This window comes from Bacillus rossius, chromosome 11 (genome assembly GCF_032445375.1).
Source record: "Bacillus rossius redtenbacheri isolate Brsri chromosome 11, Brsri_v3, whole genome shotgun sequence".
Classification (NCBI taxonomy): Eukaryota; Metazoa; Arthropoda; class Insecta; order Phasmatodea; family Bacillidae; genus Bacillus; species Bacillus rossius.
Window position 1 is genome coordinate 5526777 of NC_086338.1, and position 25707 is coordinate 5552483.

Here is a 25707-nt window from a genome sequence, read left to right on the forward strand (position 1 = left end):
CCGAGTGAGTGTTCTTTTGATTCTTAATTAGATAATTTTAGTAAAGTAAGTGCAAGACGGCCAATGACACTCCCTAGCGGGCGGTGACGGAACTAATATGAAACTTTATTTAAACTGTTTTCCATGTACAAATAGTTATTACAGAAAGTCTGGTCGTGGGTATGTATGTATTAATTTTGTAAAAGGGTTCATGTTATTCTTTCTAATAACCCGGGACACACAGTCTTACAAATGATAACGGTAATTGTGTTCGGCGCGAAGGGCGCCATGTTTCCCGCTGCGAGCCCTCAATCTATACGAATTCGTGCCTCGGGCGTTTCAACCATGTAAAGAGAGGAGTGTAAGAGGGCGTGTAAAGTCTAAATAAACCAACTTAAACGAATCACGTGTTTTTTGTGTTTGGGGACCACGTGGGTCCTTCCTCCGATCAGCGGCGTGTGGGACGCCCTAAGAGCCCACTGCGGTTAGGTAGGAGCGTGCCCGACGCTGAGAGCCGGCTAGGTACAGGTACAGGTGTCAGCGCCGGAGTCAGGAGGGAGTCATTTCATACCAAATCAACCAAAAAAAAACTATTTTTGACATCCACCATCTCAGATTTTGACGAAACTTGGCATGGTTGTTCTAGTCATTGGTGTACGTAACCATACCAGGGCCATTCCATGAAAATTAGGAAGTTTTATTAATTTAAATGTTTTTTTTTCTGGTTGAGAAAACATTACGTAAAAGATTTTAAAGTTATGGTCTTTGACAGACAATGTTGAATTTTGACTCATTTAACATTGAACAGCTGTTTTATTGATTCTAATGTGGCTGCTATTCAACTGTTTCTATTTTGCTCATAGAGAGGCTACTTTCAGGTTCTTTGGTAAGTACATGTCACATAAATGAATGTATATTTATATTTAAGTTCAAAATATAGGTTATGCACAAACATATTTCTTGCAAAAAAATAATTTAATAACATTTTATTGCTACTAAATTAATTATTCAATTGTGAGTGTTGAAGATGTCCCGTACGTGACAAATTTAGGTTATGTTTCATGTTTCATCAGGAACAAATTGTTATTATATCTTACTTATATAAATTCAAACTGTATTAGAATGCAGGTAGCTAACCTAATTTTTATATGTTTTAATTGCATTAAAAACAATAAAAATTTTGAGATACAATCATGTCCCGTACGTGACGTCACCTACGGGACATATGAAAAATATAATGTTTTACCCAAAATATGTAGAATATTCACCTATCTAAAATAACATATTATGTGTTACATAAATTTATTATTTCAATGTTTTACTTTTAGTAATCAATTTAATTGGTTTTCAGTGACAAATATGGAATCTAAGAAGACAACAAGTGCTTCTCGGATGAAAAAAATGAGGGAAAAACAAAAGACTGCAGATCCAGATGGTTATCTTGAGAAGGAAAGGAAACGGATTAAGGAACTGAGAAAGAATAAGAAAAAGAAAATGACAGTGAAAGACAAGGCTGCCCAAAAAATTTATGAAAGAAATAGGAAAAGACTTCAGAGAGCAAAGAAAAATGCTAAAAATGCAGCAAAAGCAAACAGTTCTGATATGTCTTCCTCTGGCACACCTTACAATTGCAAGCAGACATTATCAAAAGCAGTTTGGAAGACTGCAAGGGCCTTACCAAACTCACCACGAAAACAAAAAGCTGTTGTGACAGGTCTTGCTAAACGCATTGGTCTTCAACTGACTACGACAATGGAAGAAAGTATTGCTGGAACTAGAAACAGTTGTAAAGAAGAGACTTCTGTTATAAATTTTTTCTATCGTCCAGATATAGTATACACATGCCCAGGGATGAAAGATGTATTAACTGTGTGGGAAAATAGAAAAAAAGTTAAATTACAAAAGCACTTTATGACTATGTTTCTGCATGAAGCATTTTATATATTCAAAGAAGAAAATCCAGATTATAAAATTGGTTACTCTAAATTTTGTAGTCTAAGGCCAAAAAATGTTTTGTTACTTAAAGAGACTCCTGCAGAGCAGTGTAAATGCAGAATACACGAGAACTTCATTTTAAAACTTAAGGCCTTAAAACATACATACAACAATGAATTTTGTAAAAATCTGTTGTGCAATGATAGCTTGAACTCTTTGTGTTGGCAGAACCTCTGTGAAGTTTGTAGTAATGGGAAACGAATGGTAGTCCCAAGAGAACCAGATTCTAAAACCACTTGGAAAGAATGGAAGAAAAATGATGAAAACAAAATTAAGTTAGTTATAAAAGAAGACTGTTTAGGTGATATATATATATGAAAAATTGATAGCAGATATGCCTAAAATGATGCTCCATGTAAACACCAAAAGAATACAACATGATGAGTTTGAGAAGGACAAAGCAAATGGTACAAAGCGTGTTCTGGAGGTTGATTTCGCAATGTCTTTCAGTTGTGAGTATCAAAATGAAATACAAAGTGCTTTGTGGTCTCGTGCTAGTGTTGTTTTATTCACTGCTGCTGTTTTTTGTAATGGAAATTGCAAAACTTATATACTTTGTTCAGACACAAAAAATAAGGATAAGGACACAGTCTTTGTGTTCTTGGATTTCTTTTACACAGAAATACTTAAAGAAAATTCTGCAATTTCTGAAGAAATAATTTGGAGTGATGGGCCCTCTTCAGAGTTTAAAAATAAATTCATGGTGAAAACATTGGAAATATTGAACCAGAAACACAACAGAACATTTACCTGGAAATACTTTGCGACATCTCATGGTAAAGGTGTAGTAGATGGTGTTGGTGGCAATATTAAACGCTTAGTAAGAATGAAAATGATGACGCAAGGGGAGGGATGCACAATACAGTCAGCTAAGGATTTTGCAGAAGTAGCTGCACAACTTGATACCAAAAGCCATTTATGGTATATAGAAGAGGACCACATTAGGAATGAAATTTTATCCCAAAATCCTTGGAGAAATGTCCCTTCGATCCCAGGAATCAAGGAATTCCACATTATTACATGTAGCACTTCGTCAGGGTTCTATGCAAAAAACAATGCACTGTCTACAAAAATTGCACTCTCCAATCCGAAAGGGAATCTATTCAACTTCCCTGGAAAATGGGTAGTCGTATGCTACGAAGGAAAAGAGTACCCTGGAGAAGTGGTGGATGCAAGCGGAGATCAAGTGCAGGTGTCAGTGATGGTCCCTACAGGTCCCCCACATCACTTCAAGTGGCCTCGACAACCAGACTGCATTTGTTATTTAAAAGAAGATGTAGCAAGAGAGATTTCTCCTCCAGTAGTGGTGAACAACAGAGGACTGTTTAAATTTATTGACATTTAAAGTGATCTTTATGACCATACAGAGTAACAGTTTTGTTATTAATTTTTTTTTTAGTTAGGATATAGGCAGGTAGAACTACTCTATCATTTTATTTAGTTACATTTAATCAATTTCGCTTAACATATCTCTATGAGTCAGGTTGTGTAAATTTAATTTTTTTTCAACACAACTTATTTCAATAAACAGCGCAGGCTTTCGCGGCCGTTGTCCGTACTTTCTAGGCTTCTAGGTTGTAGCCGCGTCAAAATCAAAGTTTTCACCGACGTTTCGGTCGACGTCACAGTCACAATCATCAGGGAGAGATTAATTCAATTAATCTGCTCCCTGATGATGGCGACTGTAACGTCGACTGAAACGTCGATGAACACTTTGATTTTGACGCGGCTACAACCCAGAAGCCTAGAAAGTACAACTTAATTTAATATTCTACTGAAAAATTTATTCAGCACAATCTTACTAATGTAAATGTCCCATACGTGACAGCATTGTCCCGTACGTGACAAACAGAAAAAAAAATTGTTTCTGATTCATTATTGGAGTTTTTTCATGCATTTATTGATGTCTGTTTTTCTTATTCTTATAAGTTCTCACAAAAAATAATACAAGAATATCATGCTAGAATTCGGGCTAAAGTTTCAGTAAAACGTGTCCTCTTGAAACTAATGGTTGACTATATGTGTCCCATACGTGACGGTTACATTTGACAGCAATATGTTGTTAACAAAGGTATTTCTTATCATGTCTTAAGCTGAAAATTTACACTAAATGTGTAACTTCTGTAGAAACCAAGAAAACACATGAATATACCCCTTATAATATAATTTTTTATAGAATTATCGGTATGAAAATTTTTACAAATGTCCCGTACGTGACAATGGAATGGCCCACCAATTTGTTTTGCTCTATCTCTAATGGTTTAGATTTTACGGCCCCTTAAAGTTTATGGATTATTGGCATTTTAATCATCTGGCCGCCGTTAACTAAATTTGATGTCCGATGGAAAAAATTCATATTTTTTTTTACTAACCATTTTGTATGAAAAAATTTTTAAGTTTCGATCAATGTAGCGGGAATAATATAAAAAATGAATGAAACTACTAAGTGTTTATTTGGAACCATAAAAAAATCTCAAAGTGTAATTTTTATGATTATCGAAACAAAATGTAGAGTTACGGAAAATGGTAAATATTATAAAGGAAATCTCTTGTTTTTTTTTTTGTTCTAAAAGATATGTTCTACCATATTAAACAGTAAGATTCATGGTTTTTTAACTCCTTTGATAAATTTTTTCACTTCAAAACACAAAAATGAGTTAATTATTTAATTTTGATTAAAAAGCTGCTTTGGCCGCTATTTGCCTGTGTTTCTGAATTATATACAGATGATTAAAATACCATATTTTCCTTTTGGTATCCCACATGCTTTTTTATAAAATAAATTACCTTACTTGCTGCTTCCTGTTTCCCACGCTGTCAAAGCCCTGCATTCGTGCCATGACACCATCCTGTTCCTTTTCCACTCGAAAATACCTAAACAACTGCCAGTGTAGTTTACCTATTTTTTTTGTGTTTGTGCCTGGCTGCGGACTTCACACACCCCTTCCCCCGCCTTCTGTGGTCACCCTCTTCCAGATCCAGATGCAAGATCTTCCCAGGAGATAAGCATAGAGGCCAGCAACTGATACAATCCGTGCATAGAGAGAGAACAAGGCGGGCTGTGTGTGACCTTGTGCATGTCCGAACCTGCCTTCCCTTCACAGCAGCATTATTTAATATAGCTTCCATGTCAGTCCGTCACAGGAAGTTGCCATGAAAGAAGTAAGATTGGAGCCATTCCACCTCAATTCAGGCAGTTAGCAAGATAATGTGTCAGGTCACCATCTCAGATTTGCTTTAAAAAATTACAGCAGTTACAACCAGTGCAGACAAGAAGTATGCCAAAAGGATTTTGTCCCAAAAAATTTTTTCCCCATGTTATAGCCTTTTGAAGTTGGTTCAAAATCAAAAAAGGTGGAAAAAGGGGTGTTTTTTAAATGAGCGGCATTTCAAAACTATTTTACTGATTTTGTTGATTTTTTTTTTATTTTGTACCTATTATAGTGAACTACAGAGTGGAATAGTTCCAATGAGCCCAACGACAATATCTTTAAGGGGGGGAAACTAAAAAATTTGGCAAAAAATTTAGATTTTTTTGGATTTTCAAAAAAAAATTTTTATGTGGAATAATCAATTTTCATAAAAAGTAATTCTGGTAATATGTAGACCTATTACAGTAGTTTTACAGGAAAAATTGTTTTTAATTCTATGATGCATGGAATTATTAAAATTTAACTTTAAAATTTTCAAAATTTGACAAAAGTGCCATTTTTGATTGAAAATTACTGAAAAACCCCATATTTTAAAAATCTGAAAATTTGTAACTTTGTAGTCCTCACCTTTATTAATAGCATGCACTTTGTTGGATAGTGTGTTTTTGCCTGTAAACATTTCTAGAATTTTTTGAAAATATAATGTCATTACCTTTTGTATGTTGTGCATGCTCAATTAATAAATGTTTTGTTGGTATCTAAATAGTATGTGATAATTTGTAACTGGTTTTGTATGAGGGGAAACCTTGGGAAATATGAAGGGGGAGTCCCTATCTGAATATTCCCAGGCGCTTGCTGTAAGGGGAATCCCTGGTAGCTTGAGGGAAATCCCTGGTGACCATAGGGGGAATCAACTACAAGACTACAAGGGAATTCCCAAACTTTTGCTGTTACAGTTGTGTTGTGTGTGTTCATGGGTGATGTTCAGCTAGTGAACTAAATCATGTCTGACTTTCATAGTACGGAGAGAATTAAATGTGTGGACTACATTAAAAGGCACAAAAAAAGTGTGTATAAAAGTAAATGTGTGAGGATGTGTAAGGTGAATGATTTAGCAGATGATATTCAAAAGTTTGTGGGTGTATCTGTTTCAGTAAATAAAAATGATATTTTGTGTAGCAACTGTGTTACTTTTTATAAAAAGAAATTTCTGGAACTTGCTGAAGATGCAGAAGAAACATCCACATCAGAGAATTTTATTCCGGAGGATGAACTAGTAAGTGTTTTAAATAGCAGTCTCATTAAAACATTAAATGTAGAAGTATCACCATTGAAATCCCCTTCAGAGGTGAGATTGGATAGGAGAGAAGGTTATGCGAGGAAAAAGAAGATAAAATTAGTTGATGAGTTAAAAACTTCTGCTGTGAACAAATTACAAGACATATATCACGTGCATCTTTCAAGTGAGTCTGATGATGAAATGCCTGTGTGTGTCAATTGTAGTCTATGGTTTTCGAATATTGACTCAGCTCTTCATACTTGTAACTACAATGGAAAAGTACAGCTACTAACATTGGTACCACAAACATTTAGTAAAACTGTATTGAAGGAAAAATTACCTTCAGTGTCAAAGTACCTCATTGATAAATGTCGCACAGTTATAAAAAATAAGGGAATTTATGCTCAACCTGACCCCTATAGTGGACATCCTTTACCTACACAGGTACAAGATCTAGCATTATCATATTACCTAGAAGATAGTAAAGACTGTTCAAGGGAAAGTCCAAACAAAAAAGATGTTATTTGCATTAAGGATGGTAATGGCGAGAAAGTAAAAAAGGTTAAAAGATTCATGAAAAGGTCCATCAAAGAGGCATACAAAGCATTCAAAAAAGATAATCCTCTTATAGAAATTAGTCTTTCAAAGTTTTATGCCTTACGACCAAGATGGGTGAAAATTCAGCCAGAACAGACTGTGTGTTCTTGTATTTACTGCAGTAACATGCAACTTATCTGTGTAGCTCTTCGAAATGTAACAAATAACCAAATTGATGAAGACTATCTTCTACTGAAGTGTTTGTGTGACGAAACAAGGAATGAAGATTGCTGGCTCGAGGAGTGTGGTGACTGTCCTGGCACAGAAACATTAACTGTTGAAAACTTTGGCTTGGATGAAGGGGAAGAAGTTACATTTGCGATTTGGGAACATGGTGACCTCATAAAAAAAACTGTATCTGTAAATAATTTTCTGGAACATGTAAGGCATTGGGTTAAAAAAGCTATTCCTCACAGTTACATTAGGAAAATACAAAGGGAAGGAATAGCTGAAGCAAGAAGTTCTGTCCAACAAAATAATGCTCTTGTTTTACATTTTGATTTTGCTGAGAACTGGTCAGTTGTATTGCCTGATGAAATCCAAACTTACCACTGGCAAACTGATCAGCTTTCACTGTTTACCTGTGTTGCATACTTTGGTGCGGAAATAAGAAGTTTTGTTATAGTATCTGATGATATAGCTCACGACTCTGCTCACGTTCTCTGTGCTTTAGAGGTTATAAAACTGGAAATTTCAAAATTTTGTCAGTTAGAACTTTTGAGTTCAATAGTGTACATTACAGATGGGGCAGCTGGACATTTCAAAAATAGGTTTCAGCTGTATGAACTATGTAAAAATACTCAAACTGTTGAAAAAAAATGGATTTTTTCTGCTACAGGGCATGGCAAAAGTGCATGTGATGCAATAGGTGGTTTGTGTAAACACTTTGCAACTAAGTTCAATCTTCGGGCAGAGTGTGTTAATGCCATTAGAGATTCTGCTTCATTTGTTGCTGAAGTAGGTAACCTTGTACCAAAGATAACTCTATTGGCTCTTGAAAGTAAAACAATTCAAACGTATAGGTCATCTAAGGAAAAAGAATGGGCTACTGTAAAACCAGTTGTTGGAATACAATCTAAACATTACTGGCTGATTAAAAATGAGACATACATGGGACGCACAATTAAAGATAAAATAGAAATAGTTGTACAATCTAACCAGATTAAAACACATTATTCAATAAATGATTTCCAAGTAGGCCAGTTCGTTGCTTGTGTATACGATCAGAATTGGTGGATGGGACAGATCACTGGTATATCTAAAGAGTTGAACGACATGACAGTGTCTTTTATGCATCCCCATGGTCCAGCTAAAGGGTTTCAGTGGCCACAGGAATCTGGAAAGAAGAAGGATGAATGTCCGGTGCCACTACAAAATGTTTTGTTAGCAGTAAGCAATCCTACTCCACTTGGACAATCAGCAAGACTCCACACTTTCGACAAAGCTGAGTTGATGAAGATCCAGCAGATCTACTGTCTTTAATCAGCCAAATAATATTTTAGGAAGTTTGTCAATATATGTTACATATAGTTGAGGAAGGGTAAGCAGTCTACATATAATTAATTATAGGTACATATTGTTGGTTTCAATTTTACTTTGAAATTTTGGTTTTCATGCAAGTTAAAGAGTATGCATATGTATTATATGTGTGTATATGTATTGTGCATATTATGTTAATGTGATAATGTATACACAGACTCTCCTTTTGTAATTCCCAAGGTTTCCCCAATTTACAAATTACATCTCACTTTTTGGAAACTAACAAAACATTTGTTAATTGAGTGTGCAGACCTTAGAAAATGTAAGAAAATTACATTTTCAAAAAATTCTAGAAATGTTTACAGGCAAAAACACACTATCCAACAAAGTGCATGCTATTACTAAAGGTGAGGACTACAAAGTTACAAATTTTCAGATTTTTAAAATATGGGATTTTTGAGTAATTTTCAATCAAAAATGGCACTTTTGTCAAATTTTGAAAATTTTAAAGTTAAATTTTAATAATTCCATGCATCATAGAATTAAAAACAATTTTTCCTGTAAAACTACTGTAATAGGTCCACATATTACCAGAATTACTTTTTATGAAAATTGATTATTCCACATAAAAAATTTTTTTTGAAAATTCAAAAAAATTCAAATTTTTTGCTAAATTCTTTAGTTTCCCCCCCTTAAAGATATTGTCGTTGGGCTCATTGGAACTATTCCCCTCTGTAGTTCACTATAATAGGTACAAAATAAAAAAAAATAAACAAAATCAGTATAATAGTTTTGAAATGCCGCTCATTTAAAAAACACCCCTTTTTCCACCTTTTTTGATTTCGAACCAACTTCAAAAGGCTATAACATGGGGAAAAAATTTTTTGGGACAAAATCCTTTTGGCATACTTCTTGTCTGCACTGGTTGTAACTGCTGTAATTTTTTAAAGCAAATCCGAGATGGTGACCTGACACGCTCCTGCCTGAATTGAAATGGAATGGCTCATTGGTGCTTATACATAACAGTCAATTAAGCATTTCAGTAAATGAGTGTTATTGATAGTATTTAAGTGTTTTTATTAAACTAAGTGAGTAGCAAAGTGCATTGTTGTTATGTTTTGTTGAACAATGGAGAAAAAGTGCAGAGAAACAGAGAAACTACTGAAAGTGATTGCAATCTGTTACACTATGTCAAGGACAAGTCTATACAGAGTATTGAAAAACTTTCTGAAGAATATTTGAATTTTTTGACAAGATGTGAATCCTAAAATTAACAGCTGTTTGCCTTCACCATGAAAGTGTGTTTTTAAAGAAGTATTAATTTTTACAAAAGGTGTGTTGTGATCCTTTCAAAAGACATAAAACTGTTATTAAAAAAGCACTTCATGTTTTAACTGTACAACAGAGTAGAATCCATCTTATCAAAAGGGTACAAGATTAAACCTGGTCAGAAACTTTGTGCGTTTTGCAGGAATAAACTTTTAAAAGATAAAGAAGCTGACAAGGTTGAAAGTAATGATGAGCACGATAATGGACAAACAATGGATAAAGGACTAACATTTAGAGATGAACTAAACCAACTTCAAAAAAATACTGTAATTGACGAGCTAAATTCTTCCCTTCATGAAATTGGATGTTCACCAATGAAATTACATGCATTTGGTCATCATAGCAAATCATGTTATGCTAAAGAAAAGCTACATAAAGTTCATGAAAAAGTAAAATCAAAAATTGAAACTGTTCTTGAAGTTGATCTACCAGAAGAAAAAAAACTAGTTGGAAAAAAGTATGTTGCAGAACAGTGAAGACATGGATAAACTAGTGAACATTATTAAAAAGGAAATTATTGGTGCATCAAGAAAAAAACACATTCAAATGTTGACAATACCAGCTTCTCTGTTGTGGTCAAGAAAAAATATAAAAGAAACTTTTAACACATCTGATTATTCTGTTCGTAAGGCTCAACAAGTGTTTAAAGACAAGGTTTTTTTTAGGCGAACCAGACCCTAAGCAAAGGAAACAGCTAAGCCTTGAAACTATTGATTTAGTGAAACAATTTTATCAGAGTGATGAATATTGTAGAATTCTGCCAGGGATGAAGGATGTAGGGAGTATAGGAAAAAAGGTTTATGAGAGAAAGTGTTTGATTTTGTGTAATCTTTCTGAGCTATACTCAAGTTTTAAATGGGAGCATCCTCATTTGAAAATAGGTTTTTCAAAATTCTGTTTCTTGAGACCTAAATGGTGCGTTTTAGCTGCCTCCAGTGGCACACACTTAGTATGCGTGTGCACAATACACCAGAATGTTATTTTATTGATTCATGGAGCCGGTATAGAGGAAGATTACAAAGAACTGATATTGCTCACGGTCTGTGAAGGAGCAACAAGAGAATGTATGTTAAGGCATTGTGACAAATGTTCATCAAACGATAACCTTGTCCTTTTTTTACAGACAAAGTTTTAAGAATAAGACAATGAAGACGTTATTGAGTTCAGTCAGTGGGTTTCCACAGATCGAACTGAAATGATAAGGTGTTCCAGCCAGGGTTAGCAAAATGCCACTAATTTTCAGTAAATTCCATGCCACTGGCAAAAACTTAAAATATTGGTTTTTATTGGTACCAATTGGAAAATATTGGCTTTTATTGGAAAATATTGGCTAGTATTAAAGAAAAATATTCAGTGATTGCTTTCTTTTATTTAGGTATTAAAAATTAAATAAACCAGCATGTTATTGTTTTTTTATATTTATTAAAATTCATGAAAAACAGGTTTATGTTTAAAATACTAAATTATCATTTTAAGAATGTAATAAGTTACTCTATGAAAAAAATGTACACACCTCCAGAAATGGTATGGTAGCCTAGTAAGTTCTATGTCACTTGGGAAATTTAATGTTTATACTTGCAAGTGGCCACACTGGACAGCATATAACAATTGAGTACAATTTAACACATAACCTCAATGTTGTTTGAATGTTTTCTTACTGTGGTGTAATGTGCAGTATGTTATACATCTATTAATTAATTTACTGTAAAAATGAGTTCTAAAACTAGACCAGGAATTGGTGGGAGGAAGAAAGACATTGTGTGGTCATACTTTGAAAGTGTAACAATTTGTGAAGATGGAAAGCAGTAGACAAACAAAAGTGCAAGACATTTGTTAGTTCAAAAGCTCCTAGGATGAAAGCTCATTGGCATGCATGTTCCAAGAGTGGAAATGAAAAACAAATACATGTACCTGTAAATGACTGTAATGTGCAGACTGTAGTATGCAGATGTTCAAGACATGGACTTAACATTTTATTCAGTAAGGCCTAGTAGTTCAAGTGTGTCAATTATTGACAAACCCAATTGTATTTCTGACTCTCTTTCAAAAAGCTTCCATTTTAATGGGGATAACCAAAATATTCATGCTCTTCCTTCAAAAAATTTAGTAGTTCTGGATGCACCAGCACCATCTACTGTTAATCTTATCTCCAGCTCACAGAGTTGTCCAAGCTCAAGTGGACTGCAGTCTCAGACATTAGTGTCATCAGCCGGCACATTAAAAAAGTTTCAACAACCAATTACTACTTTTGCAGTAAGAACTTCAGTATGCAAGAAGGTGGTAATCAACAAGTCCGGTTCTTTTTTGCATGCAACATACCATTTAGTGTTGTACAGCATGGTGCATTTATCGATATGAAGGAATTGAGACCTGGTTATGAACCACCTAACAGAAAGCCACTAGCTGGACAGCTTCTTTATTCAATGTATGAACAGCTCAACCAAGAAACATCTCTTGAACTATCCGGTCAGTCAGTTACTTTGATGCAAGATGGGTGGAGCAACCTACACAACGATCCAGTAATAGCCAATGTTTTGTCAAATGGTAGCAAGTCCTATTTTCTATCTGCAATTGATGCTGGCACAAATGCTGAGACTAGTCAATATTGTTTTGAACTAGCTAAAGATGCAATTACTGAGGCACATGAAAAGTTTGCATGTAAAGTTACAAGTTTTGTTTCCGATAACGAAGCAAAGATGAAACTCATGAGAAAGAATCTTGAAGATGAATTTAAAGAAGATTACTTTGTATCATATGGTTGCATGTCACACAATCTGAATTTACTGGGCGAAGAAATATTCAAAAAGGTTACTCCAGTTGTGAAGCATGTTACAGAAACTCAAAAATACTTTCGGAATCATCACCGTCCAGCAGCATGGCTAAAGGAAGCTGAAAATTCATGCAAACCTCAGCTTCCTGGGGAAACTCGTTGGAACAGCCAAATTGTGTGCCTTGAAACTTTCATCACAAATAGACCATGTATGTTAAAATTTTGTGAAGAGCATGAAGATGACATTGAAGAAAACATTGTAAGAATTGTTAACAATGTTGCAATCTACAAAGAAGTGAAAACTTTATGTGCCCAGCTTAAACCTATTTCTACAGCTTTGGACAGATGTCAAGCAGAAAATTGCAACATTGCAAATGGCTTGGCAATTTGGTTCTCTCTGTGTGAGGAACCTGCATTGACACCGTATCAAGATGTAATTTCAAAGCGGTTTAATGAAGCTGTAACCCCAGCTCATTATCTAGCAATTTTCATGCAACCTGGCCGCTCAATTTTGCCAATGTTATCACCTGACAACGAGGAAAAAGCCAGAGTGTTTGCTGCATCTCTTAATCCAGATTTTTTACGTTACATAATTTGTTTTGAAGCTGAGTCCAGTCCTTTTCCTAAATCTTCTTTCTCGGCAAATGCAAGAGCAATGGACCCCCTCATATGGTGGAAAGCAATGCAAAAGAATAAGGATATCGACAATAAATTCACATCTTTCATAGTTCACCTGTTTGAGTGCCCTGCAAGCTCAGCCTCTATTGAAAGGGTATTTTCAAACTTTTCATTCATTCACAGCAAACTTAGAAATAGGCTTGGCCTGACTACTGCCAAAAAATTGGTGACATGTTATAAAAATATAAACCACAGCTACAAAAAAGGTGAAGGGATTGGAAGTACCCATTTTGAGTGGTAGTTTTTTTTTTTTTTTTAATTTTTATAGTATGTTATGTACTATTTTTGCCTACCAAGTAAATTTTGTAATTTTTTTTTCCATATTGCTGTACTATTAGTATGAAGGCACTGCTACTGCAAGAACTGAGTTGTATGAATTATTGTGCCAAAGCCAAGTCATTAGAGACTGCTAGTACATTTTTTTTTTGTAATCTATGAATACTTCCACTATAGTTATGGAATCTATATATTTGTAAAGTATAATACATAAATACTGTAGTTACATGTATTTTGTGCTTGACAAATGTTATTGTTATAGTACTTTGTTGGCTTTTTTGCTGTCTGTAATGATGTTGAATGAGACATGTGAGTTCACAAATTTTAAAACATTTGAACATACAAAAATGAGTCACTGTAAATATGAAAAACTTGAGAAATGATTTTTAAGTTCTAGACACTGTGGTTGTTTTTCAGGTTTTTGTTGTAATAAGTCAATATTAAATCTTCCTTATGCATACTACTATAAATTTCATTATTCAATAATTTTTTTCCTATGTGGAAAATACTGGCAAAAACTAATAAATTCCAGGGTGGTTTTAACCTGGAATTTACCAGTATTTTCCACCCAGTGGAAAAAACTGTGCCAACCCTGGTTCCAGCTCTGTTGTTGAATTTATAGAAACATTAGTTGAAAAACTAAACAAATTAGTACCTCATTCTTACATTGGCAAATCACAAGCATCTACTTTGAAAATTTTAAAGGAAACAGCTCTTTCCAATGTAGCTGTAATTTCAATGGACTTCAGTGAAAATTATGCTTTCACGATACAAGAGGAAGCCCCAGGTTACCACTGGACCTCAGATTCATGCACTATTCATCCTGTAATCATTCACTGCAAGGATGCAACTGGCAAAAAGCTTGTTCTACCTTTTTGCATTATATCTGATAACCTCAAACATGATGTAAGTATGGGGTACGAAATCCAAAAAACTATGACTGCCTTTTTGAAAGAGAACCACCCACACATTAAAGAGATTCATTACTTTAGTGATGGGTGTGCAGCACAATATAAAAATAAATACAACTTCGTAAACGTGTGTCTACATGAGAAAGATTTTTTACTGAGAGCTCAGTGGTCATTTTTTGCGACCAGTCATGGCAAAACGGAATGCGACGGAATAGGGGGGTAAAATGCATAGCTCGGAGGGGAAGTTTTAAACGACCTCTGGAAAAACAAATTATCACGGTGGCTGAACTGTTTGACTTCTGCAAGACCAGAATTAATTGAAAATATCAGTTTCCATTTTATTACTAAAGAAGCAGTTAAATTGACTCATCTTGCTATGGAAAGGCTTCAAAGATGTTCAAACTCTTCCAGGGAAAAGATCATTTCACAACTTTCAGCCACAAAATGATTCACAAACAATTGAGGCTCGAAGAATTAGCAAGGATGAAAAAGCAGCTATTGTTTTTCATTTATTTAGCATTCAGCAAAACTATCTTGTGAAATTAGAAGATTTGTACCCTAGATGTTTTATTGCTTGTGTTTATGACAGCTTCTGGTACTTTGGCATGGTGAATGAAATAAATGCTGAACAAAAAGATGTCACGGTACAGTTTCTTCATCCCCGCGGACCATCGCCATCCTTTTTTTGGCCCAAGAAAGAAGATACTCGTACATGTGCTGTGCCCATTCCTCACATTATTGCTATGGTGGAACCGCCAAAAACAATGACTGGAAGAACCTATCAGTTTTCACAAGAATGTATGACAAATATCCAATCAAAATTTGACAATCTAGAAGAATTTTGAAGTACGATGACCTAACAGTATTACAACCGCAAGAACTGTAAGCCTTAATAACATAGGGGTATTGCATGTGTAAGTAAACACACTAATGTTTTATGTAGTGTAATTTAATAATTATATTTAAATTGAACTGCAATCTCATTACTGAGGTCAGTTCTGTTCGTATTTGTGAGTGTAAAGGGAACAGGTTGATGTCATGGCAGGAATGCAGGATTTGACAGCATGGGAAACAGGAAGCAGCAAGTAAGGTAATTTATTTTATAAAAATGTGTGTGGGATACCAAAAGGAAAATATGGTATTTTCATCATCTGTATATAATTCAGAAACACAGGCAGGCAAATAATGGCCAAAGCAGCTTTTTAACCAAAATAATTAACTCATTTTAGTGTTTGAAGTGAAAAAAATCATCAAAGGAGTAAAAAAACCACAAATCTTATTTTTAAATATGGTAGAACATATATTTTAGAACAAAAACCAAACAGAGATTTCATGATTATCCTTTTCCCTTTATGAGATTTACCATTTTCTGTAAAACTCTACACTTTGTTTCGATAACCATTAAAATTACACTTTGAGATTTTTTTATGGTTCCAAATAAACACTTAGTAGTTTCATTCATTTTTTTTATATTATTCCTATTACATTGATCCAAACTTAAAAATTTTTTCAGACAAAATCATTAGTAAATAAAAAAAATATGAATTTTTTTCCATCGGACATAAAATTTAGTTAACAGCGGCCAGATGATTAAAATGCCAATAATCCATAAACTTTGAGGGGCTGTAAAACCTAAACCATTAGAGATAAAGCAAAACAAATTTGTATATGGTTACTTACATCAATGACTAGAACAACCGTGCCAAATTCGTCAAAATCTGAGACGGTGGGTGTCATGGTGTGGTTGAACTGACATGGAATGACCCGAGGGCCAATATCTCGTTTGTACCACGGAGCCCCACTTGAACCTTAAACCTTTTACACATCAATAAAATATTAATAGTATTGCACACCTGTTTCAAACCATACACCACAATGGTTTGTGGAAATGAAATATAACAATAAAAATACATTTTTTTATGCAAACAACACTGTTTAGATAACGGAATTTAAATAAATTATGAAAAGTATGGTGTCAATTAAAATGGACTATAAGCAATTATAATTAATTAAAAAAGTTTTTTAAATATTAATACATATATATATATATTTAAGTTCCAGTGCATAGTCAATTTTTTTCGTCAATATCAAACTAAAAAACTTATTTATAGGCAAGTTAAAAACATAATACAGAAACAGCGAAAAAATATACATACTACAAAAATACTTTTAAAATAAACACAGTGGTTTTCAAGTATTTGTTGAGGATATAATTCCATCCGTCCGTTCAAAGAGAGTTAATATTGGCTAGGTTTTGATAAACGGACATAATTATGAAAAATTTCCGGCAATCTGATCATTGGATTATCACGGACAAACGAGACTCTAATATATTATAACATATTATGTTCTATGGAGACTATAAGAAACTTACAAATAAGGTAGCAGTTCTAGAAACGAATTTATGCATCTTCCGGCAGGACGAACGATTTTAGATTGATAACATTTCCTACACTTCTGTTCAAAGTATATTTGTATTTTGTACTTTTTCTGGCAAAAACACCCCCACCCCGCCACAACAAAAAAAAACTTCATCCAAAGATATAACACGAAACATGGCTGCGAATATGTAACCAAACAAACTTTGACGTGCAATGTACCAATATGGCAGCCGTATTTACATTCTGCCGAGCCACCACCGCATTGAGAACATAACATAGATAAACCATAGAGGTAAGAAGTTAGGGAGTGGTTGTTTGGCGTGGATGCTGAAGTCATTTTGCTTTTTGGGACACGCCCACTAATGCGACCAAAACAAACGGCGAATATAGGTTTGAAATCGTGTTTTTAATGAAATAAAACAATGACGTGTTGTGCTTATGGTTGTACAAATAGGCTAGCGAAAAAGCAGACGGGAATTACATTGCACAAGTAAGTTTATATCAAACCAGGATAGGGATAAGAAAAACTAACGAAAAATTTCTGACTGTGTAGTAAATAAAATTATGTACGAGTAATAGATGTTAGGGATTTTCCTAGAACATGTTTTACAAGGCATGGATTGCATGATATTAAGAATGATAAGATAAACTTAGCCTCTAAAATTTTAATTAATACCTATTAGAGGTGGGTTGGGACAGCAATTTTCGGTATCAGTCCCAACCTGATACTGATACAGTAATGTACCTAGGTACAAGTCTCTGATACTTCTGTATCAGACGGTCCCAGGAGGCAACAAAGCTCCGCGTACGCAGACCGTGCGACCGGAAGGAGAATCTGATACATTATTTATCACGCCCGGTAATTCTCTACCTCTGTTACTCTCATGCCCGCCTGATACAGCCAGTATCAATCAGTTCAACATTCACTGCAGTTCGTCCTGGCCGTGTATCACCATTTTGCGGGCTGTCATGCTTTGTAGTTAGTATCTTTATAGTGAAATAAGGAATGGATAAGTGCACGAAAAAGACTTCATTTGTGTAATTTTTTCACGGAAAATAATGAGTTTGCTAATTGTAATTTGTGTAAACAAAAACTGAGTTATAAATCATCGACTAATCTGAAGAAACATTTGAAACGTAAACATTGATATAGTATGCTCACTAATGTACCTATCTGTTTTTTTATTTTTTATTTTTGATAAAATCGTGAATTTTTAATGTATAAAAACACTAGTTACTAATTGTTTTCGAAAAAAGAAAGTCCATATGTTGATTACATCTGTTATTAGTGTCAACTGAGAATTTATTTGCATTTTCATAGCTGTTAGGTGCACAAATATAAATATTATATCTTGTATTAATGTACTTTTTAATATTAAAATTTCATTAGTTTTATTATTGAACGAGACGGTGCACGCACTGCGCACTGAGCGTACTTTGAAGTAGGACAATAAACAAAACGACTTGTACCAGGGCTGCCACTCTGATATTCATGAAAAACCTAGATAACCTACAAAAAAACCCAGACACATGGGTAAACAACCCAGATGCGTCTAAAATGCTATCGTTGAAAATGTTTGCGTACTAATTCAAAAATATAAACATAACTGGTTTTAATATAAAACAATTAATTACCTTACAAGACTGAAAACGGTTAAATGCAACCAATACAAGAAAATTACACTGCAGCAAAATGGCTGTATAAGTAATTCTTGGACCAGTACATATCATAAAAAAACCTACAAATATATACATGACAAAACAAACACCATCACTGCATCCTTTAAACCGGTAATTGTTTTTATAAAACTGCATCATGTACGTTAGTCTTTATTCAGAGTCTGATTCTACAAGATTGGTTTGAAGGTTAATTGTTGCATTGGTTTTGTGTTCTGCAAGCCTCTTTGAAGAATGTGTCTAATTTAATATTCGACTTAGCTTCTTGAAAACTAGTTTTGTGTTTATATGTATTTTTGTGTGTGAAACACATAGACTTGTTTGCATTTATCAAACAGATATTGCAACAGATACAGTAGCTACTACCTTTATTATTGTTTTAGGTATAAAAATAATTAAAATTATAAAAAACCTAGAATTGTTGGAATTCATTATTTAAAAACCCAGAAACCCAAACACCATTGGAAAAACCCAGATCTGGGTGGAAAAACCCATGAGTGGCAGCCCTGCTTGTAACAATATCGCTTTGCGCCTCTCCTTCAAGGCTTCAACGCCTTCCCCTGCGCTTCCTCCCCTACATTCTTTCCCTTCTTTATCCCTTATTCGTCGTTCCTGCTCCCTCCCCTTTCACAAGCTCCGCCCAAGTGACCGTCATCTGCGATCGGGTACTGTATTCATTGGCCGTGGTGTTGTTCCAGCTGAATTCTGAACTGATACTAAAGTCTCTGATACTTTTCAAGTGTACTCGTTTGCCGTTCCTGATACAGGCGCGTATCAGTGCCAAAGTATCAGGTTGATACTTTTCGACCCACCTCTAATACCTATATCTAGTAAGGTAGTTCCTAACAACATAATTCAATTACCTTGGGTTACAGTTAAAAAAAAAAATTACCAATACAATGAACCATCCAAATTATTTCTAAAGAAAACTAAAAGAATTTATGTTAATTTTATACTATATCCTGTAACAGAGAGAGGTTGCAAAAGCAATTGTGTTATTAAGTAATAAAACATAAATGGATTTTTATAACTTATCATCTTTTATTATTAAAAAAATGTGCAAAACAAATTTTAATTCCAATAACTCATATCATAAATGCTTCAATAAAACAAGCTTCTTTTCCTGACAGAATGAAAATTACTAAACTAATACATTTATATAAAAAAGGAAGTAGAACTGATGCTAACAATTACAGGCCAATAAGTTTACTTCCAATTTTTTCAAAAATACATTAAAAAAAATTATGCATATAAGACTAGTAAAATTTCTTGAGACTAATAATATTTTACATCCTCACCAGTTCGGCTTTCAAAAAAATAAATCCATCACATTGGCTATTTATCAGTTAATTAAAACTATATCAAATAATTTAGATTCTGGAGTCCATGTATATGGTGTTTTTTGTGATTTGTCAAAGGCTTTTGATTCAGTTAACCATGAAATATTACTCAATAAACTTGAACATTATGATATAAGAGGAAATTAACTTATATTATTTAGCTCTTATTTAAAGAAATGTATAAAAAAGGTACTATTAAATCAAAATGAGGGAGGTATTTACTCGGATTGGGGATATGTTAAAATCCGGGGTACCACAAGGAAGTATATTGGGGCCCCTTATTATTTTTACTATATGTTAATGATTTTGTTGTGTCCTATATTTGTCCTCGGCCTCCTCTCTCTGCAACCAACATGGCCGCTTCGCCAAGAAAGCCGTATCCCAACAGGCTTCTCTACACCAGCCGTGGGATATAGGCTACAAGTGATGCCGCAAACATATCATAGATGGCAGCACGCATCTTTTGAACGGTTATAGCAGTGCATATGGATTTATTAATGACTGGATCATATAAAATGTGTGTCAGTGATATATATGTTATAAGTAAATAATATTCTAGTGTGTGAATTACTGGGGAGGGCACAAGATGGCTTGTTTTTCTGTATTGGGGAAAGATTGTCGCTTTGTCAGTGACCAATGTCTGACGAAGCTGTATTTAAGCTAGGTCGAAATGTGCCTCCCAGATAAATCTGAAGAAATGCAGCAGTAATATTGGATGGGGACTTGTTTTCCCTTACTTCAACCCTCTCATTCTCCACAGAGTGGCCTTTGTGATTATGCTCTGAAATTCTTTGCTGGGGCGGCCTTTGGGATTTCGCTCTAGACTCCCTCAAATACAGTAAATAGGAATACCAGACACTCGGTAGCCATATTGGAAACAACTGCGATCAGCGCTCCTATCGGGCAGTGTTGTGTGTAATGTTGTTAGCCCATTTGTTTACATGTTTTGACGGTGATTATTTTGTGGTAAATAATTTATAACGCGTAATTGAGATGGATCCGCCGACATATGGTACGTGCGGCAGTATCTGCGCAATGTATGGGTGCAGTAATTACAGAGTTCAGAAGGATGCCAAGTCATTTTTTTCTTTCCCGAAGTCTGACATGTAAGTACATTGTTGTTTGCGTTTTGCTGTAAAATTTTGAAGAGATTTCAGGTTGAAAAGAATTCAAACTGTATGCAGTAGCCTGTTTCTTAAATTATAAGTAGTGAAACAGTATTAACTTTACATTTTGAGTTGTAATTATAGAAAGTTTTATCGCAAGCTTCCTGGGCATCAAGCAATGATAAAATGAAGAATAATGTCAAGGAGATGAAAGTATTGAGATTCACTAAGAAGAGGGTAAAGAGCAGGCTCTTTTACAGATGAGGAGATCAGTAGAATGGGGAGGCGACGGTAATAAGTACCTGGGAGTTGTATTACAGGAAGACCTTGGGTGGAAGGGTAAGGTGGAAGAGTAGTTTTCAAGGGAAGAATGGGCCTGGGTATGGTGGGGAGAGCCCTGAAGGGTGCCAATAGTGTGCAGAAACATAAGGCATACATCTCAATGTTTTAGTTACAAAATATTCTTCTGTGTTTGTTTGCAGCTATAAAGAGTGGGTGCACAAAACAAAGAGAGCTGACCTTGATGAAAGTGTCAAACTTAGAGGTCCAGATTGTCTCAAATATTTGAAAGTGTGTGAAATACATTTCAAGGATGATGACTTTAGAAATCCAAGAAATAAATCCCAAGGGTAAGTGTTTTGTTTACAGGTACATATTTTAAATGTTTGGTTTTTGAGAAAGTTTGTTAAAGTCAGTTTAATTGTTCCATAATTGTGTTAGCTTTTTGAAAGAAATGCAGTGCAGTGTCTGTTACAGTTTTTGAGTTTAGGCTGCATTTGCAACAACATGCGCTGATTGTCGAAATCATTTACAACACCCACTAAGAAACTGTACAGGTTTACATGTAAAATTTTTGCATACTGTAGAAGTGTTGGAAATTATTTGCAGAACAAATTTTATTTTTAAATCACAATATAATTCATTACTTCTGTAGTCAACGTATAAGCATTATAAATTCTAAATGTTTCATTAAACGTCATAATATTCAAACCTACTAGTGTAATATCATATCCGTCCTGTGTATCTATTGGTAACGCAAGAAAAAGCACGTTAACATTTTTTTAATGTTTTACACATTCTTCATCTCATGTGCCTTTATTTTCACAGACAGGCACCATTTTGCTGCACCTCCCTACTAACTGCCAGGAAGGCCACGGTGGCCGAGTCAGTCCTGTTACCTCCCACCAGTGCGATCCTGGTTCATTTCACAGTGGGGCCATGCCCCAGAATTTTCCATGTAGGAATATGCTGCACAATGCCATTGGTTGGTGGGTTTTCTTGGGCATCTCCCAGTTCCCCCACCCTTTCATTCTGTTGTCACTCCATGTTAATTAGTCACCCTGTACCAGTGCTAAAGACCTGGATTTTAAGCACTGACTTAAATCTCTCACTCTTATTCTAATGCTCTCGCTCCTGCCCCTCCCATCTGTTTATGTATGCCCATACACTTCACTATTCTGCTTGTAAACCCCACAGTCTTTGTCTCACACATATTTTCTTTTTTTCACTTCAGTCCACAATTGTACCTTCTGTCATAATTCATATTGTTTCCTCCTCCCACCTGTGTATATCAAGTCAGGTTATGTACTATTGTTCTTAGCTGGTTGCTATAGTTGGTATGGATTGTTTGTTAAAGAATATCAGTGTGTTAATGTTATTTTGAAATCCATTTCCAGGTTAAAAAAAGGAGTTGTTCCAAGTCTACATGTTTATAATGGAAGCACGAAGGTAGATTCCAGGAGGAGTCCAAAGAAACGGCCTCGGTTGGATACATCAAGCCCCTCTAGATGTTCAAACAGAACAAATACACTGCCACAAAATTGTGAAAATTCAGGTAAAATTCTGTGATATTTCCTCCTTCAAGATTCCAGATTTGTGTGTTATTAAATAGCATAATCAGTACCAAGTATAAAACTCTTCAGTTGCTTATGTACAAGGCCATATTCTAATCAATTTAAGTATGCCAATTGCTTCACAAAACTAATTGTGCTTGTCATATCTTTCTGGTGTGGCCTTCTGAAATAAAAATTTTAAATTTTTTCAATGCCAAATACAATTGTAACTCTTGCTGGTCCAGCAAGTGTGCTCGAGGTCAGAGAAAATACTTAATTGCAGTTGTCAGTTTTTATGTTGTGTACTGTACAGCAGCAGTTAACAAATCATTTGTGTTGGAATTATGTTTGTTTTCATTGAAATACTTGTCTGTTTTGCCTAAACCAAAACATTATTTTGTGGTGCATGATCACATAGCATTGAAATGATCTCTCACATCTGCGATCAATATTTACAAACTGGTTGGGCAGCGAATATAATAAGCAGTCGGTGACTTATATTTTTTTTATCAGAGTGACAAATGTAACTTCGATTGAAGTGGGATGCAGTGCAATTGTAATTTAACTTTTGTTTTCAGGGCCTCTTCCAGATGCGAGGCTACCAAAAAGAAATAGTACTGCTATTTATTTGCAAATGCAAGCTGAGGTAAGGAAGTTGAAGTTAGCACGAAGCAGAATTTCGAAATTGAAGAAAACAATACAAAAACTAAAAGAAACTAAAGAACTCCCTAGAACTTGTACTGATATTGAAGATGGGAATTGTTGGGCTAGTGTTTTCAAAGATAAAGATAGCTTCCTTTTCCACCAGCTAAAACTGAAATGTAAAAAACTGAAGGCTCGAAGATATACTGAGTCAGACAAGAGTTTTGCTTTAGCTCTTCATTATTGTTCGCCTGTGCATACAGATTTCTGAGGAAAACTATATGCCTGCCTACTGTTCGCTCATTACGGCGATGGTTGGGAGGTATAGCTGTGTGCCCTGGGTTTGCAGAAAATATATTGCAATTGCTGAATATGAAAAGCAGACACATGCGTACAGAAGACAAAGTTGTCTCGTTGGTCATGGATGAAATGTCGTTGAAAGAAGCAGTATCATACCATGCTGCTGGTGACATCATTGAAGGGATAGCACCTTGGAAGTTTGATGTAAGCAGTACAGGCACAGGAGTGGAATCGGATATCCCTCTAGCAAACCAAGTGTTGGTTATCATGATGAGAGGTATTAAAACAAATTTCAAACAGGTAATAGGTTACTTTTTTTCAAATGGGCCTATTCCAGGACAGAGTTTAAAAAACATCCTTCTGACCGCGATCAACAAAGTCAAGGGTGCTGGTTTCATTCCGAAAGTAGTCACTACTGATCAGGGAAGTAATAATGTCCAATACAGAAATTTATTAGGTATCACAGAGGAAAAACCATTTCTAGAAGAAAATGGGGAGAAGGTATTTTTTTTCTATGATGTTCCCCATCTACTGAAATCTGTTCGAAACAATTTCAAAAAATATGTTATTGTTGCTGGTGGAAAAACGTTTAAATGGAAACACATTGAAGAATTTTATCACAAAGATAAGGATATGTATCCTAGATTAGCCCCAAAATTGAAGAACATTCATATAACATTGCCTCCATTCAGTTCTATGAGGGTGTGTCTGGCTGCCCAAGTCTTAAGTCACTCCGTCAGTAGGGGTATTTTGACGCATGTAGCGCTGAATAGCATGGCTCCCGAAGCTGCCCATACCGGAGAATTTTTGGAACACATGGACAATTTATTTGATTGTTTCAATTCGTCATCGCTCAGTGCAAATAACATCTTCCGAAAACCTCTTCAAGATAATTCAATACACTGGGAATTTTTAGTGAAGGCATCACATTTGTTAGAAACCGTTCATTTCACAGGTGGTAGCAGAGAAAAAATTCGCTGTATACGTGGATGGAAGACAAACATCTGTGCTTTGAAGTTGTTGTGGAATGATCTGTCTACAAAATTTCATTTCAAGTTTTTGTTGACGAGAAGGTTGACACAAGATTGCTTGGAGAGTTTTTTTTCTGTCATGAGATCGAAAGGGGGTAATAATGTGACCCCAGATGCCAGTAAATTTCGAGCAACTCTAAGGGCAGCTATGGTTCAGCAGCTTCTTACATCATCTCCTGACAGCAATGTTGAAATGGATATGGAAACATTTTTGTTGCAGCGGAAAGAAATAAATGATGCTAGTTTTAAATTATATATTGAGCCACAGGTAACACTGAAGGATTGCCCGGATCATATACCATTCTGTGATGAAATCGAAATGAATGCAGTTACATACCTTGCTGGCTGGGCATGTAGTCAGCTTCAACATGAAGACTGCAAAAGAAAATTTACCAAAGAGAACTGGTCTATGGAAATAGATGAAATTCACATCAGCATGAAAGAGTATCAAGGTTGTTCATTGTTATACCCCAGTGATGAAGCAAAGCAAGTGACAAGAATTGTACATGGGTGTGTTAAAAGTATGTTGAAGAAAATTATTTTGCAAAGTAATGTTGGTGTAAGATCTTCTCTAATGAAAGAAATCATGTGTAGGTTGCCATCTTTGTCAGTGTGTTCAGTGTGTAAAACCATGTTTGTATCAAAACTTCTTAATGCTAGTATTAAGTGTTTTGTTAAAGTAGTAAATGAAAGTCACATAATTAAAGCAAAGAAGAAGCAAAACATGAAAGCCAAGAAAATAATGCACAAGTAATATTCAGGTCACACACTTTCCTGTAAGGAATACCACAGTATATTAGTTATGTTTTATTGTGTTATGTTAGGTCTCTGTAACATAGGAAATAGGCCATTTTAAACTAAAATCATCATCAGTCATCCTATACTGTTTCCAGCCTGTCTACGGGCCAGCTAAGTACAATGCCTCCATCATCCTCTGTCTTTCCACAATTCCT

At 34.9% G+C, this 25707-nt stretch overlaps 1 protein-coding gene and 1 long non-coding RNA gene across 6 annotated transcripts in view; one reads left to right on the forward strand and one right to left on the reverse strand.

Moving 5' to 3' along the window:
* The window catches only part of LOC134536598 (uncharacterized), a 121849-nt gene extending 104776 nt beyond the window's left edge, over positions 1-17073 (reverse strand). The window contains exon 1 of one of the 4 annotated variants that reach the window (XM_063376373.1): positions 16820-17036. In XM_063376373.1, coding sequence (XP_063232443.1) covers positions 16820-16855 — 36 coding nt within the window. In that variant the 5' untranslated portion in view covers positions 16856-17036. Of the gene's footprint in view, positions 1-16125; positions 16256-16819 lie in introns of those variants that run through there. The other 3 variants (XM_063376372.1, XM_063376376.1, XM_063376375.1) reach the window with 3 other exon arrangements.
* Positions 17074-20872: 3799 nt separating this feature from the next.
* On the forward strand, positions 20873-23672 carry LOC134536586 (uncharacterized). Of its 2 annotated transcripts, XR_010075808.1 has the most exons (4): positions 20873-20949; positions 21432-21578; positions 22626-22783; positions 23360-23672. It is a non-coding gene; the product is annotated as an uncharacterized LOC134536586 (long non-coding RNA). The 2 variants fall into 2 exon arrangements; XR_010075807.1 differs by having other exon boundaries at positions 22626-23672.
* The last annotated feature ends 2035 nt before the right edge of the window (positions 23673-25707 follow it).